Source organism: Cylas formicarius, unplaced genomic scaffold (assembly GCF_029955315.1).
Source record: "Cylas formicarius isolate icCylForm1 unplaced genomic scaffold, icCylForm1.1 PGA_scaffold_1__22_contigs__length_36826433, whole genome shotgun sequence".
Classification (NCBI taxonomy): Eukaryota; Metazoa; Arthropoda; class Insecta; order Coleoptera; family Brentidae; genus Cylas; species Cylas formicarius.
Window position 1 is genome coordinate 21243776 of NW_026844264.1, and position 14139 is coordinate 21257914.

Sequence of the window (14139 nt, forward strand, 5' to 3'; positions counted from 1 at the left end):
TGATACACAATATTGTACTTACAATATAATAGATTAGATTAGATTATTACAAATAAATATGGAAGAAATGTATCATATCAAATCATAGAATATTTATTCTGGATATCGATATACCATATAAATCTGCATACGCACCTATGGTATAGATAAATGGAAGGGATTTTAAAACCTTTTCCTACTAAACACAGCATTAATTTTTACAACTTAAAAAATTCGAGACTGATGGTCATTTCAACAGTAATAAATTATAATTATAAAATTAATAAAGGATCTGAGATAAGAAACATGGCGTTTCTGGATGTATGTGAAAATAATTAAATTGTAATTTTAAATAAAACATCATATACTTTATTACATTTTACAAATACATATATCAAATTGTAAGTAGCTCCTATCGCTATTGAAAAAAAAAACACAACTATGCTTTTTTAACCGAAATTTTTTTTACGTGTACAGTCAACTACCAGCGTTTAAACCGAAAAAATTATAAATTATTTCCGTATTTTTAGAGATCATAGGAAAAAGGAAATCCCTTCAACGAACAGGCTTGGTGAGCTTTATATTAAGTTTTGGCAGTTATTGGACATTAACAAAGAATAAAATAAACTTCTTAATATTAACATGCAAGATATGTCTACAGTCCAGAGGGTAGGTGAAGACTATTGTAACAGCTAGAGGATTTTTGAGGATTAGCCATGGTTGGTTTAAGACCAATTTCTAACGTATATTTTAAAAATTAAGCAGGCCTTCGATGAAAGATAGGACAAAAAGCGATCCACAAAATTTGCTTAAAATTGAGAACTAACTTCGTAAATCAACTTGCAAAATTCTCCTTCAACTATGATTCGTTTAATATTATCAGCCTTTTTGACAAATCGGTTAAAAATTTATTTATCAAAGTTACTATAAAGGTTCGCTAACAAAATTTTTAAATCTTTGGTTAATTTTGGTAACTCATATTCTCATTTTTTAAACAACTCATTCATTTTACACTATTCGGTCATAAATAATATCAGGCATTTCAAACAGTCTCGGCGAACACTAGAGATTAAATTGTATTTTAATTTAAACACTCTTTCATGAAAAATCTAAATCTAAATCTAATTTACCAATATGGCATCACTTGATCCGAAAGATCCTCCTTCCAGCCAATTGTCGAGGGCAGGTTATATTGCGGTATATTTCTATTTGATATTTCAATCTCAATCCGTGAATTCGCTTCGCTTTGATTTGTTTTGCAATTTATACCGTTTTCTTATCTTCCACACTCACTTTGCCACGGCCGAAATCCCGTGGAAATCGATTTTACATGTGAGGGGCTTTCTTGGCAGCCTTCGTTTAAGTTATGCTAAGTTTCAAGTTAATAATAGCATATTATTCAACAATTTCATAAACATCACCGTCATTTGGCACTAGCGGAGTACAACAGCATTATACAAAAATATCCAGAAATTGAAAGGAAAATTTAATAATTTTCAACACTTGACATCCCTAGCAACTTATTATATGGTCAAATGTAGGAAGACCTAGCATAGCATAGTCGGATGCAGAATAAAATACTAGGCAAAAATACTGCGCATCTCTCTTAGATCGGTCAATTAATTTAGTTCGAGTTTGACGTTTATAAACTAACCCCATATAACTCACAAACTTACGAACAATAAACGTCTAAGAGAAATATAAGTTTTGCGCGAGAAGTAATGAATGAATGAATGAAAACCCTTTTACCATTATTCTGCCTATAAGTTGCATGTCAGATCTACTTACCCTAGCTATCGTGAAGTGAAAACTACTTCTCTATCAACGAAGCAATAGAGATAAAGATCAATTTGTTATGTCTAACAAGTTACCCCTCCATCATTATTTGTCTCTAACGTATATTTTCAGTGATATTTGGTAAAACTGAAATTAATCAATTAATAACTTATTTATGCCAAAATATTGCACACAACATCACTCCACCGAATAGTTTTATACCTTATTATTCTCGTAGTGGGAAAACCTTACAAATTATATTAGTCAAGCGAAGTTACATACGTCAAAGAAATTTGAATATTCACTGTGGAATTTGGAAACATTTATCCCTATTAAGCGTACTTTACTATTTTAACGATCCTCTTTTATCATTCATAACCCGAGCTGACGTACATATAAGCAAGGATTTCTGCAACTGTATAAATTTCTAGCTTGGCTAAATTAAGCAGAAGCTTTGGCAAACTCAGTATCCCGAGGCCGCAACTATGCGGCATGGAATTGCAGGTTATTTATACCACGATGCAAATTTCCCAACCGTAATACGACGTATCGCTTATATATGACACTTGAATTGACAACGGTTTATCGCATTTTGGCTTATTATGTATCAAAGAACAGATAAACTAATACCACTGTAACCCAGGCTGCTCTGTTATAGTACCTAAGAATTATTTATATTTGTATATTAGTTTCTTGACCATAAAATTGGAAATAGAAAATTTGCTACGGCTCCTAAACACAGACGCTTGCATTATTATATCGTAACACGAAAGTCTTTAACAAATATGACAACCGCGCATTATTGTCATTTACTATAGAGGTGAAACTGATGGTTCAAGAAATTAGAAAATAATTTCGGAAATGACCAGCGTGTTTTTTGTTTAAAAATTGAGATAAATTTAAATCTGCTTGTTTAATGTATTTTGCTCTATCTTTGGAAGAAAAGTGATAGGAGATGCCCGAATATTTTAAGAAATAAATGTCGACACCTGTAGAAATGCTTAAAGCATTTTCACACACTTTGAGTCCTTAAAGAGGGCATTTCCTAGGCTATAAATTGTATTTTCTGATATAATCGCAAAAAGGTATGTAGGTATGTCAGGAAATAACTTTCTGAAAGATTTTTTTTCAATTATGTCATCTTTATGTCATAAATCTCATGGCAAAATAACCAATCGCAATCGGCTCACGAATAGCCTAGAAAAGGCAATTAACTTAACTATTTTTCCATAGTTAATAAAAAAAAAGGAGAAAACGAGTTTCAAAAATCAAAGTGACAATTACGCCTTCTGTCAGTTTTCGATACCTACTGAACTTTACATGTAGTTCCTACATTTCTAACTTAAGAAAATTAATATACATTCAGTGTTGCAGTTGTAAGCTAGCTAGTCAAAAACAGTCATAAATAATGTAAAAAACATATTTTTATTTAATCAAACATTCTACTAAAAATGAATCAATATAGTCAAATTCGATGCATTTTTAAGTTATGTACGCTACGCCATGCAAGTACTCTAGCAAACGCAACAATAATTAAGTAAATAAAATCGCATAAATTGCTTACCGGAATCTCCTTAAAAGCTTCTGGATTAAGGTCCTCGAACTTATTTCCGCTAATTTTGAGCACATGTAATTTGGTCAACTTGAGGAATGTTTTAGGCACTAATTCCTTCAGTAAATTCCTTTGCAAACTCAATATCCTTAATTCCGTAAGATGTTTGAACACTCCGCTTTGCAGCGACACTATCCGATTATCGTCCAAGTTTAGTTCGACAAGATTAAGAAGGCCGCGGAAGTTGTGATCTAACACATTGCTTATATTGTTTAAACTCAAGTTCAACACTTTAAGGCTTGGCACTCCCCAGAACGCGTGCATACTGATTTGACTGATGCTCGAGTTCCGAATGTATAACTCTTCCAGGAACTTGAAGTGCTGAAAGCAAAAGAAAAACCTATAAGTAAATGACTACGAAGATAATTATGAATAATAGTATATTATGCAACAAGTGTGGTAAACGGTAACCAGTGACTTAAAAAGTTTACCAAACGTGCTGCATCTTATTCTACGACCGTTAGTTTTTGGGTACATTGTACATTTACCCAAGAACTAATGGGCGTAGAAAAAGTATACTATGCTACTTTTGGTAAACTTTCATTTATTAAACTCCCCGCTCAAATGTCGTTTGCCACACTTGTTGCGTAATATATTATTGTGGCTTAATTAATTGTCATAGGTAAATTGTCAACTCAATGGCATTCTATTTAAATTAGTCAAAATTCTACACGGAATAAATAGTTGTTTTCAAGACATAATTTTAATACATAGAACACAGAAAGTAACGTTTATTTTAAAGAATTGTGCCTTAATACTTCCGTGTTAACGGTTAACCTAAGATCTACACAGTTGCCAAGAAGACGACAGCACAGAAATGTATACAAATTGTTTGAGCAGCTGATTATTTCTTAAGCATTAGTTTGTTTTTCATTTAATTTCATAACTGAACGCAATATTTTAATTCTCTCATAGATGGAGGTGGTTGTATTGTGTTCTTAAGAAGCACTCGGTAATTTAGTCGTCATATATCATTCCGACCTGCATAGGAACACGGCAATAAACGTTCCAGAACAATAGATTTCGACATAAATTTCAAGTCGAAACCAAAATTGGCAGTTTGCAAACATCGTTATGCATCACGCGATGGTCTCGATGCATTTTCCTGGCAGTTTAACAAATCTCCCCAAGAATTATATGAGTTTGTGAGAATCGACTGGAATGTTCTGCTGCCTTGCGGCATTGCTCTGGCAACCTGTACGTAATAAATTTTGGGTATCCATGTCAGGCTTGTTGTTGCGTACTGAAAGCCAACGGACTAAAAAAGTGCAGCTCTTAAATCATCGTGCGGGTTGGTTTTGCAAAAGTTTTATTGTTGATTTAGGAAAACGGTACAAAGCGGCGAAAAATTTGCATGAACTATGTGCGTAATTTTAAACCCCCATATTTATTGAATCGGTAGTTGCCTGGTTTACAAAAATGACCTTTTTGTCATTGGAAGTTGAGGGTAAAAAATGTTCCAGTTTGCATGTACCATAAAATTTGGTTGCTGAGCATGAAATTTTACGTGTGCTTATTTTATTATTATCTAAATTATCTCATTAAAAAATTATTAAGGCAAGAGGTAATAGTAGAAGTAGAAGTGTTTCAGTTTGAGTTAGAGTTCTCCGAAAGATATACCGTTTTCACGACATAATTCGGTTTTTAACTTTGGTAAATTTTTGTGACCTGCAGAACCGTACTTTGGTACTTCCTGAATAGAAACGCTGAAAGCTGACGGATTTGTGTATAGTTTCTTCGGTGAGATTCCTCGATTATTATTAGTCCATGAAGTAAAAAATCCATTCTTACTTTTCTTTTTCTTACTTACTTTCTTACTCTTAAAATACAACAGCTAACATACGGAATTGATTTGTGGTACAACTCTACTAACCAGCAATTTTTGTTCAGGATGTTTCTAAACTAGCCGAGTAAACAGACTCTACCTTAAAATACCCAGTTATGCACCGACCAAGCGTGCGCACTGCTTTCGATACTTATGTCCAGTTTAACGGAAGTCGTCAGTACATTTAAGCAAAAGGTCACGTCACGTAAATATATGCGTGGGGTTTTGCCAAAATGTACCCAAAAACCAAACAGGCCGCAGCAAAACAATGTTGCTGGGCTGCACTCCGCTCGTGCCAGATCAAACTCGTGACTAAAGTGGCGTTTATTAAACTTATTAAATAATATAATATTACCGGAACATGTTTGTCATAAATATTTTTATATCGGGTTTATATGACCCATTGCGCTGTCATATAGACTGTAACTGTGAATAGTGAAATCGTTCATTTTTTATAATTTTGACATGTTGGTCTCTATTCGTGTACGATTTCTGTACATACATTTATTTAATTTAAGTTAATGCAAATCCAAAAAAAAACAAGTGAAATCACAGGTCTACAGTGATTTTGATGTTTGAAAGCTATTTGCTTATTTGTATATTTTTGAGGGCCCTTTTTCCAAAAAACACCATATTTTTGCCCTATCAAGTCTTTTTTTTTATAGCGCTCTATATCTTAAAAATGTTTTTTCAATAATATATGATATAAATATGTTTGTTGATTGATTGGTTTTTACGAAATTAAATGTGATTTGGCAACACTGGATAATGTTAGATTTCTCTGCAAAGCAACAGAGTTTCCGCGGAAGCGTGAATACAGAGTTGTAACCTATTTATGCGCAGTTTTGTTGATTTGGTCGTCGTGCTACTGTGTTCGCGGCTGTTGTCATCATTGTTGCGATTTTCTACTGGTCTAGAACACATACATTTGGAAAGAAGACATTGTGTGAACAATCCAAATAACTTATGTTATATCTGTGATAGTAAAGCAAAGGCAATAATAATTGTGAAAAATGTATACCTCGCTTATTTTGGTATAGTTTAAAGGGCGTCTTATTGCACGGCCTCGGTTTCCGTTGCACATTGGTTACATTTAAAAGAAACGTATGAAAATTTAGGATTTCTTTTGAAGAAAGTAAACTACCAAGAACATCAGTGGTTTCTGTGCTTTATTTATGAGTGGGATAGTCGGGCAAGAGATAGACATTGGACTCAAATAGAATGGCTCTCTAGAACAAGTCTAACACCTGGTAGCAAAAACGTATTAAGAGATAGTTTAGTTGACCCCAAAACAGTTTTACTGCACCCTCTTCAAATCAGACTTGGCTTGATAAAGCAGTTTGTTAAAGCTCTAGACAAAAATGGACAGTGTTTCAAATATTTGTGCGAGAAATTTCGAGCCATATCCGATGCCCGGATAAAGCAGATAAGAACATTTTGCAAAGACAAGGATTTTCAAAACACAATGACCAATATCGAGAAAAACGCCAGGGTTTTATTAAAGAAGTAATTGTTAAGTTTCTTGGGCACCCTAAGGACGAAAACCACAACGGTATTGTTCAAAATATGTTAGAACACTTTCATCGTCTAGGTTGTAATATGAGTTAGAAGTGCATTTCCTGTTTTCACAGTTGAACTATTTTCCTAAAAATATTAGAGCAGTTAGCGAAGAACAGTCACAGGTTTCATTAAGGAGCGGTGATACCAAGGCCGATGGAGCGTAATGATAGTGGCGGACCACTGCTGATGTTAAAACGGAATATGCCCTGAAAAATACACACATACACATTACTGTTAAAAAGACAAGGATTTCACTCAAAAAAATCTGAGTAAAGTTTTTTTCATTTTTTTTTTCATCATTTACTGAATAAAAAAAATTGATTATTTTAGAAATATCATGTTTTTTTTTAATATTTGCAAAAAATTATATAAAATCAGTTTTCAAAATAAAAACGTCTCTCAAAAAGTTTAATTTTGTAGACCTGTGTAATCTTTATTTTTCCATGTATGGTTCAGAAATAATATGGTAATTAATAATAGTGGAGTAATAAGTCAGTGGATTTTGCCAGATGATACTGATGGCATACAAAAGTCTCAACCTACCACATGTTTCAAATATTATTGTAAATACAGAGAGATGATTGCTTAAAAGTAAAATTGCAAGAAGTACTGCTTTATCTAGTTTATAATCACAAATAAGAAGTGCTCGATATCGACTACTTCTACTATTATGTTGCTGTTGTACGAGTTCTATCAAAAATTTTATAGAATGTATTCTAAGCTAGAGACTCTCACTGTATAAACAATTTCTTGAATATATTTAAAGTTTATATGGAAAAACACTTATTAGAAATTATACAATAAGTTTTATGAAAGACACTTGAATAACTGAAAATTACCGGTTCTTGCGTGGTTTCTTGTCGCCTTGGAACAATCTTCATAACAAGTTATAGTGTAACAAGAAGTATATCAACGTGTTTGCCTAGTGTAACTGTACTACAACCATTGGGAACGGCTAAAGTGGCTTGCGACAGTCTCTAACAATGCTGATGTCTTATAATTACACTTTGCGCACGTTTGATTGGTGGAAATTTTAGAGCAAACAATAGAAAAAATATAGGTATAGTATCATTTCTAGAAAGTAGAGTAAATAAAATGTCAAACTTATTTATTAATCTCTAGAAAATGTTGGTTACGTCAATTCTTGATTGAACTTTACTATAGTGTACAGTTGTTAGACATTAGTCAAAAGTTTAACTGGAAATATTATTCTAAGAAAGTCTTGAAATTGGTGATCCGCGAGATAGGTACGTGAAATTCGAAAAATTTGTATTCGACAAAAATAAAAGTCCGCACAAACAGATCTGCATCTGCCACAGATATTAAAAGTTATAAATGTGTTTCGTTCAAAAAGTAGAGATATAAATCCGACTGGCTGCCGACCGGGTATTAAATAAGATTTAGGTCATGCAATAAGCCGCGGTGAATATACCGTGATTTTAGGTTCTATTATTTTGGTACATCTATGAGATGTATTTATAATGAATCTTTGCTGAACGTTTCATTTATCTATTATGTTCTCAAGAGAAATTATTCTTTCTTTCCAGCGTATTTGTGTCTGCTATAAAACTTCGCATCTTCGGTTCAGTTGATCGCACGAACAGATCGCTAAATCTTTCATGCATAAAGCGAAACCAAGCAAACCAGATATACAAATACGAATGTATGATATTTATCCTGACGATGGCGTGTCACAACAGGTTTGATCTGCTTCGTAGCAGAACTGCTTCAGATTTGTCCGGAGTTTGAGCAATCAAGTCTTCAGGTTTAGACAGAATCATTCTGGAACCTGTGATTCTTTTTCATTGCGTTGATTTCATATTATTATTATGTGGATATCTTGGTTCTATTACCGTGTTTGGTTTGTGTATAGTATTTCTTTTAGTTTTTCCTCGGATTAAGTACCTAATATTTTGTTTATTTTTGAAAGGTTGGTTTATATTTATGTTTTAGGAAAATATTATGTTGTTGAAGTTAGATTTGGATTTATATTTGTAAATATTACAGTGAACCAATTGGTTACTTATCTTAATTAACAAAACATATGCTAAGGGTAAAGCAAGCACGGAAATATTGTAAGGGAAATAACCCATTTTCCCTGGCATCACCCCAAAAAATAAATTAATTTAATTAATGTTCAGACGTTTAACCAGACCATTGAAGACCAACTTAGGAGAGCTTCAAAATGATGTTTCACTCAACCACCTTAAAAGCGCCGGAAAAATAAAAACTACTTCAATCTCTGGAACGTCAGATTTTTTAAATATTGGGAAATAATAATTATATCAATTTATTTTTTGGGTGATGCGAGGTACAAGGGGTTATTTTCTGTATAGCAACATTGGATATGGTTTTTAGGAGTTCCTTTGCAATATTTTCGTACTTACTTATCCAGCATATAAACAGGAATATGTTTTTTTTTTTTTAAATTAACATAAGTGACGAGCTGGTCCACGGTAATATTTCGAAATGGGAATCCAAATCCAAATCTAACATCAGCCACATGAAAATATCTGCTTTTTTGTTTGATAATACGCATTTTAACACAAATAGATAATCTTGCTTATTTTTTCTTTCCAGTCAATAGGGCAAATATCATTCCTTTTCCATTCCATTCCTTCCTGTTTTTTTAAACCGGGTTTTCTGAAATTAATTAGGTTAAGTTAGGAAATCGCAAGTATCTGCCCGTTCTATGTTCAGAATGTTCAGGTTTTTTTAAATTAATTTGGAACATTTGCTGACATATAGCAATAACAAATAGTAGCAATAGATATTGCGAAAGTTACAAAACATTACATAACTGAATTTATATTTTAATTGAATGAAAGATTAGACTGTAATCGAAAAAAAAAGTTGGGTTATTTTGAAAATTTGGTCCTTTAAATGAATTTATAATGACGGGCCTTACTTTGAACGAACCCTCTTCAATTAGCAGCAATACTAACCAAAACTAGGACATACTTATAAAATGGGCAGATGCCGCTGCAAATTATCAATAATTATCCCACATTTCCATCAATTTGAGTGCAACTTTTTTTAAAGCTTTGGATTTTTTATTGACATAAACTTAACTAATTATGATTTAATCAAGGTTTGGGTATGCTTTGAAATTGAATATACCTGTAAACCTACAGAATAATTTAATTTAAATGTGCACAAATTTTTAACAAAAATCTCAGAAAATCACCGCTTCCTTTTCTCTGCTTAATAAGTGGACTTCATAACCTCAGCTGATGAAGTTTAAAATACGACACATTTATAGTCAATACGAAGTTAATCGGAATTACCTAAAAACAGACTCGACCACTTCTTTAGGAAACATGGGCATGCGAATTAAAATTTTGTGTTATAACGCGGTTCGGCAGACGAAAAGATTTACTGCCTCCACACCCCAAAATAACATTACATTCCCCCGTTTAATGGCGTATTTGAAGAGCTTAAACCAACAGAACTTTTATAAAATACTTCTGCACGTAATGTGATTGATAACCCTGTGACATCATGAAGGGGCCTGTTGGTGCCGAAATTCGGCTCTTTGAATATTCCGTAACCAATTCCCGCGTTACGTTTTGTTATGTTCAATAGAAAAAGAACGCGACAACTTCTTAATATGTGGAAATATTCCATTTTATGCTGAAACCGAATAAGCTCAACGATACATAAATTTTAAAGTGCATTGTAAATATGGCTTTCATCGCGAAGTCGATCGAGAATTTTACGAAAATATTTGGATTTAACACACGTCTGGTCCAATAGGAATTTTGTAGCGTTTGAATATTTGAATAATTTTAAGGTGCCTTACATATTGCAAATAGAATGTTACAATCAGACTGAATTCAAGTTGGTGTTAAAAGCTCCGAAAAAGATTTTCAAAATTGAACAATATTTCTTTTGGGTGAGGGGCTTGTAGTGGAAAGCTATAGCGAATAAAATTAAATAATCTTAGCCCATTGAGCCACATGTTGAAAACAAATACCAATCAGGACAAACCCAAAAGACCCCAAAATCCGGGTTTGGTGATTCATGATTGTTTTAGATTTGTTCACGACGAAAACTGGAACCTTAGTCTCAGTCGAACGTTGGTATAATTCCTGACAGAATACTGCCTTCTAAGAAGCCACCTGTCACTTCACCCAGCAGATAGAATAGAAATCTAGATAGGAACAGGATAGTATGGTTATATATTGGATAGAATGCACAATAATAAGTGCGTGTATGAAATATTGTTCTTTTTCAAAAAGCTATAGCGAAACAATCCGAATTTATGTGGTGGTTCCCGTAGATCCGAAACATCTCGAATTATACAAATATTTTGAAAGATAGATTATGAACTTATTTAGTCGTTTAAAACCTTTGAAAGATGGAATACAAAAATTAACAATGCTACAAACAAGACCGTCCGTGTTCAAATGTTCAAAATTAAAAATGTATGATTTTTTATAAAATTATTACAATACAAATTTACAGAACTAGAGAATGTATGCGACTTATATGCATTTCGCTAACTAACCAAATTGGTATATTCAATAGGAAAAAGAACATTTCTGAATTAACATTTGTTGGAGAGAAAATGAAGGCCAATCAATTTGTACCATACTTTCGAATCCAATATTAAAAAACCTTGTTAAGTTACGACTATAGGATATTTTTTAATTTAATTTCGATACGTTATTCTTTCTCTACCAAAATATCTGCAAATGTTCATATTTTCAAACTTTGTCATTGCAATGGAAAGAACTATTCATTCATTTTGACTTCATTCAGGTTCATTCTGATTAACTTATGTGATATTAAAAAAGATACGATGGGAAGCAAAATGAAAAACAATATGACAATGGAGCAATGCCACGAAAAATAAACTACTACCTTCAAACTTGGGTATGTACCAAGGAATAAAAATATATAAGAATAATAAATAATATAAGAGAAATAAAGTTGACTTCGCTGAAAACATCTATTGCTGCATCACATCAGAGCTTGTGTGAACTCAGATGAAAGTTCTTTGTATTCTGGCTCAGTAAGAGGGTAAGTAAATTGGAAGCACCTATCATATTATCCATCCATTTAGAGAGAAACCTAATGTTATGTTGCCCTGGATTGAAAAAAAAACCCTAGTCATCTGCAACTGTCGCCATAGCTCAACTCAGAAACCCTTACAAAATTCTCCTGCACTGCTCTGCAAAAAATTCTTGGTTATGTCTCAGAATTGTCTGGTATTTGAAAGATCGTGCTTATTATATTAATTTCATTTAATTATGTTACAACTCAAGTTAGATGACATCAAGCAAACTAAATATCTAAATAGTTTTCCGCAATGATGGTTTGTTGTATTAGTTGTACATAAGAAATCAAGGTAAGCCGAAATTAAGCAAAACTAACTAAAACTAACAAAAACTGGGATGAACAAATAAGTATCTTTAGTATCGTCAGATGAACAATGAATAAACTTTACGTCAACAAGTTAATGTAATGTGCTGCCCTGCCTGTTTGCTTACAGCCCCCATATGTTTTTAATATCTGAGGAACATTTACTAAAGCAGTTAAGATTATCACTACTAACCAGTGTTTCCCTGTGAACGATTGGATTGCTGCCCAGCTCATATTATTACGTTCTCAGTTGATCAGTTTCCCCGTCGATGTTTTTTGATTTAACACCCAGTATAAGAGGATTTCCAGAATACCCAGGCTACCTTTGTGAAGTAAAACATCTAAGAAAAGATCATTTATTTTTGTCTTTTTCCATGGTAAATTTGATGGTCCCGTGGAATGGAACACAATTGGAACTAGTATTCACTCTCTTTCATTACTACTAGTATACTAGTATTCACTCTCATATTAGAAAGTTAAAAAACAATTATAAAAAATCCTTGGAATTCTCCAAAAGAGGTATGATAGTTTTCTATTAAATTCAAAAAACAGCGTTAAGGATAGCTGGCGATTAGTTAATTTCGAACTAAACAGAAATAATCGAGACAGGCACTGTGTTGGGGCAACTTTATTACCAGATCACTTTAATAAGTATTTTAGTGAAATTGCAAATAATATCATACAAAATCTTCCAAATTCAACATTGGGTAGCCCTTGATTTTTAAAGAGTTTGAGGGGACCAGATTGTTCTTTTTACTTGTTTCCTAAGACCTCTGAAGAAGTTTTTTCAACAATAATGAACTTAAAGAATTCATCGGCGCTTGATGCATTTGACATGAATAGCAAAATACTCAAGGAGATCGCGGATATTTTCGTGGAACCTTTGACTAGTTTGATAAATTGTTGTTCTACTGAAGGAATATTCCCAAGTATTTTTAAAATTTCTAAAGTAACGCCAATATTTCAAAACGGAGACCCTCAGATGATCGATAATTTTCTCTAAGTTGTTGAAATCCTGATAAAAGAGAGGCTATATAAATTTGTTGAAGTAAATCAATTACTTGACTCTGCCCAGTTTGGCTTCAGAAGCAAGTTCTCAACTATAGCTTTGATGGGGGTGGTGGAGGACATAGTCGGGGGCCTAGAAAGATAGAGAACACTTAATGATTTCACAGTGCGACCTCTCAAAGGCATTCGACGGTGTTTCTCATCAGTGCGTGGCGTTCCACTTAAACTTTTTAAATCCTATTTAACAGATAGACAACAGTTTGTGAGCGTAAAGAACAATAAGTCTTAATTTTGCGTACCCCAGGGCTCCGTTCTGGGACCCCTCTTTTTGATTATATACATAAATGATATTTGCCAGTACATGATGCCTGACACTGTGATTGTGCTGCTTGCTGATGACACAACGTTTATTAATTCAAACAGGAACATCACTACCCTGAGTAATATTTCTTACAACTTAATGAATCTAAAACGAAGAATTTGTTCGTGTCTAGTAGCAGTAGGTTGATATGTGGCAGGGGATGCAAGATCCTGAGCGTGACCTTGGATAACACTCTGAATTGGTCAGAACACATTGGCGAGCTAAGTAAAAATATTTCAAATATTCATTTTCTTTTGCGTCAACTTTGGTTTATTTCACTCGCGTATAAGCTATGCCACCATACTGTGGGGTAACTCCTCTTATGCCATTAAAATATTTAGGATGCAAAAAAAGGCACTACGGATAATTACAAATTCAAATTTTAACGAACACTGTAAGCCATTGTTTATTAAAAAAAATAATGATGGTTCCATTTCAAAGTGTTCTTGAGATACACTTCAAGAACGATAGTTTGCCGAGGGGTTCCGATTCTCATATGACACCCGGAGTGCAGATAATCTTGTGCTTCCGAGATACAGGTTGCAGAAATCAAAACAAAACTCTCCTAATATAAAACTTTATAACGCATTGCCACAATCTTTTAAACTTTTAAACGAAAAACTTTTTAAATATAAAATTAAAAGTTTTCTT

At 33.2% G+C, this 14139-nt stretch overlaps 1 protein-coding gene across 1 annotated transcript in view; it reads right to left on the reverse strand.

Moving 5' to 3' along the window:
* The window catches only part of LOC132697114 (carboxypeptidase N subunit 2-like), a 151080-nt gene that overhangs the window by 7345 nt on the left and 129596 nt on the right, over positions 1-14139 (reverse strand). The window contains exon 3 of the mRNA XM_060662406.1: positions 3320-3688. Within this exon, the coding sequence (XP_060518389.1) occupies positions 3320-3688 (369 nt within the window). The remainder of the gene's footprint in view (positions 1-3319; positions 3689-14139) is intronic.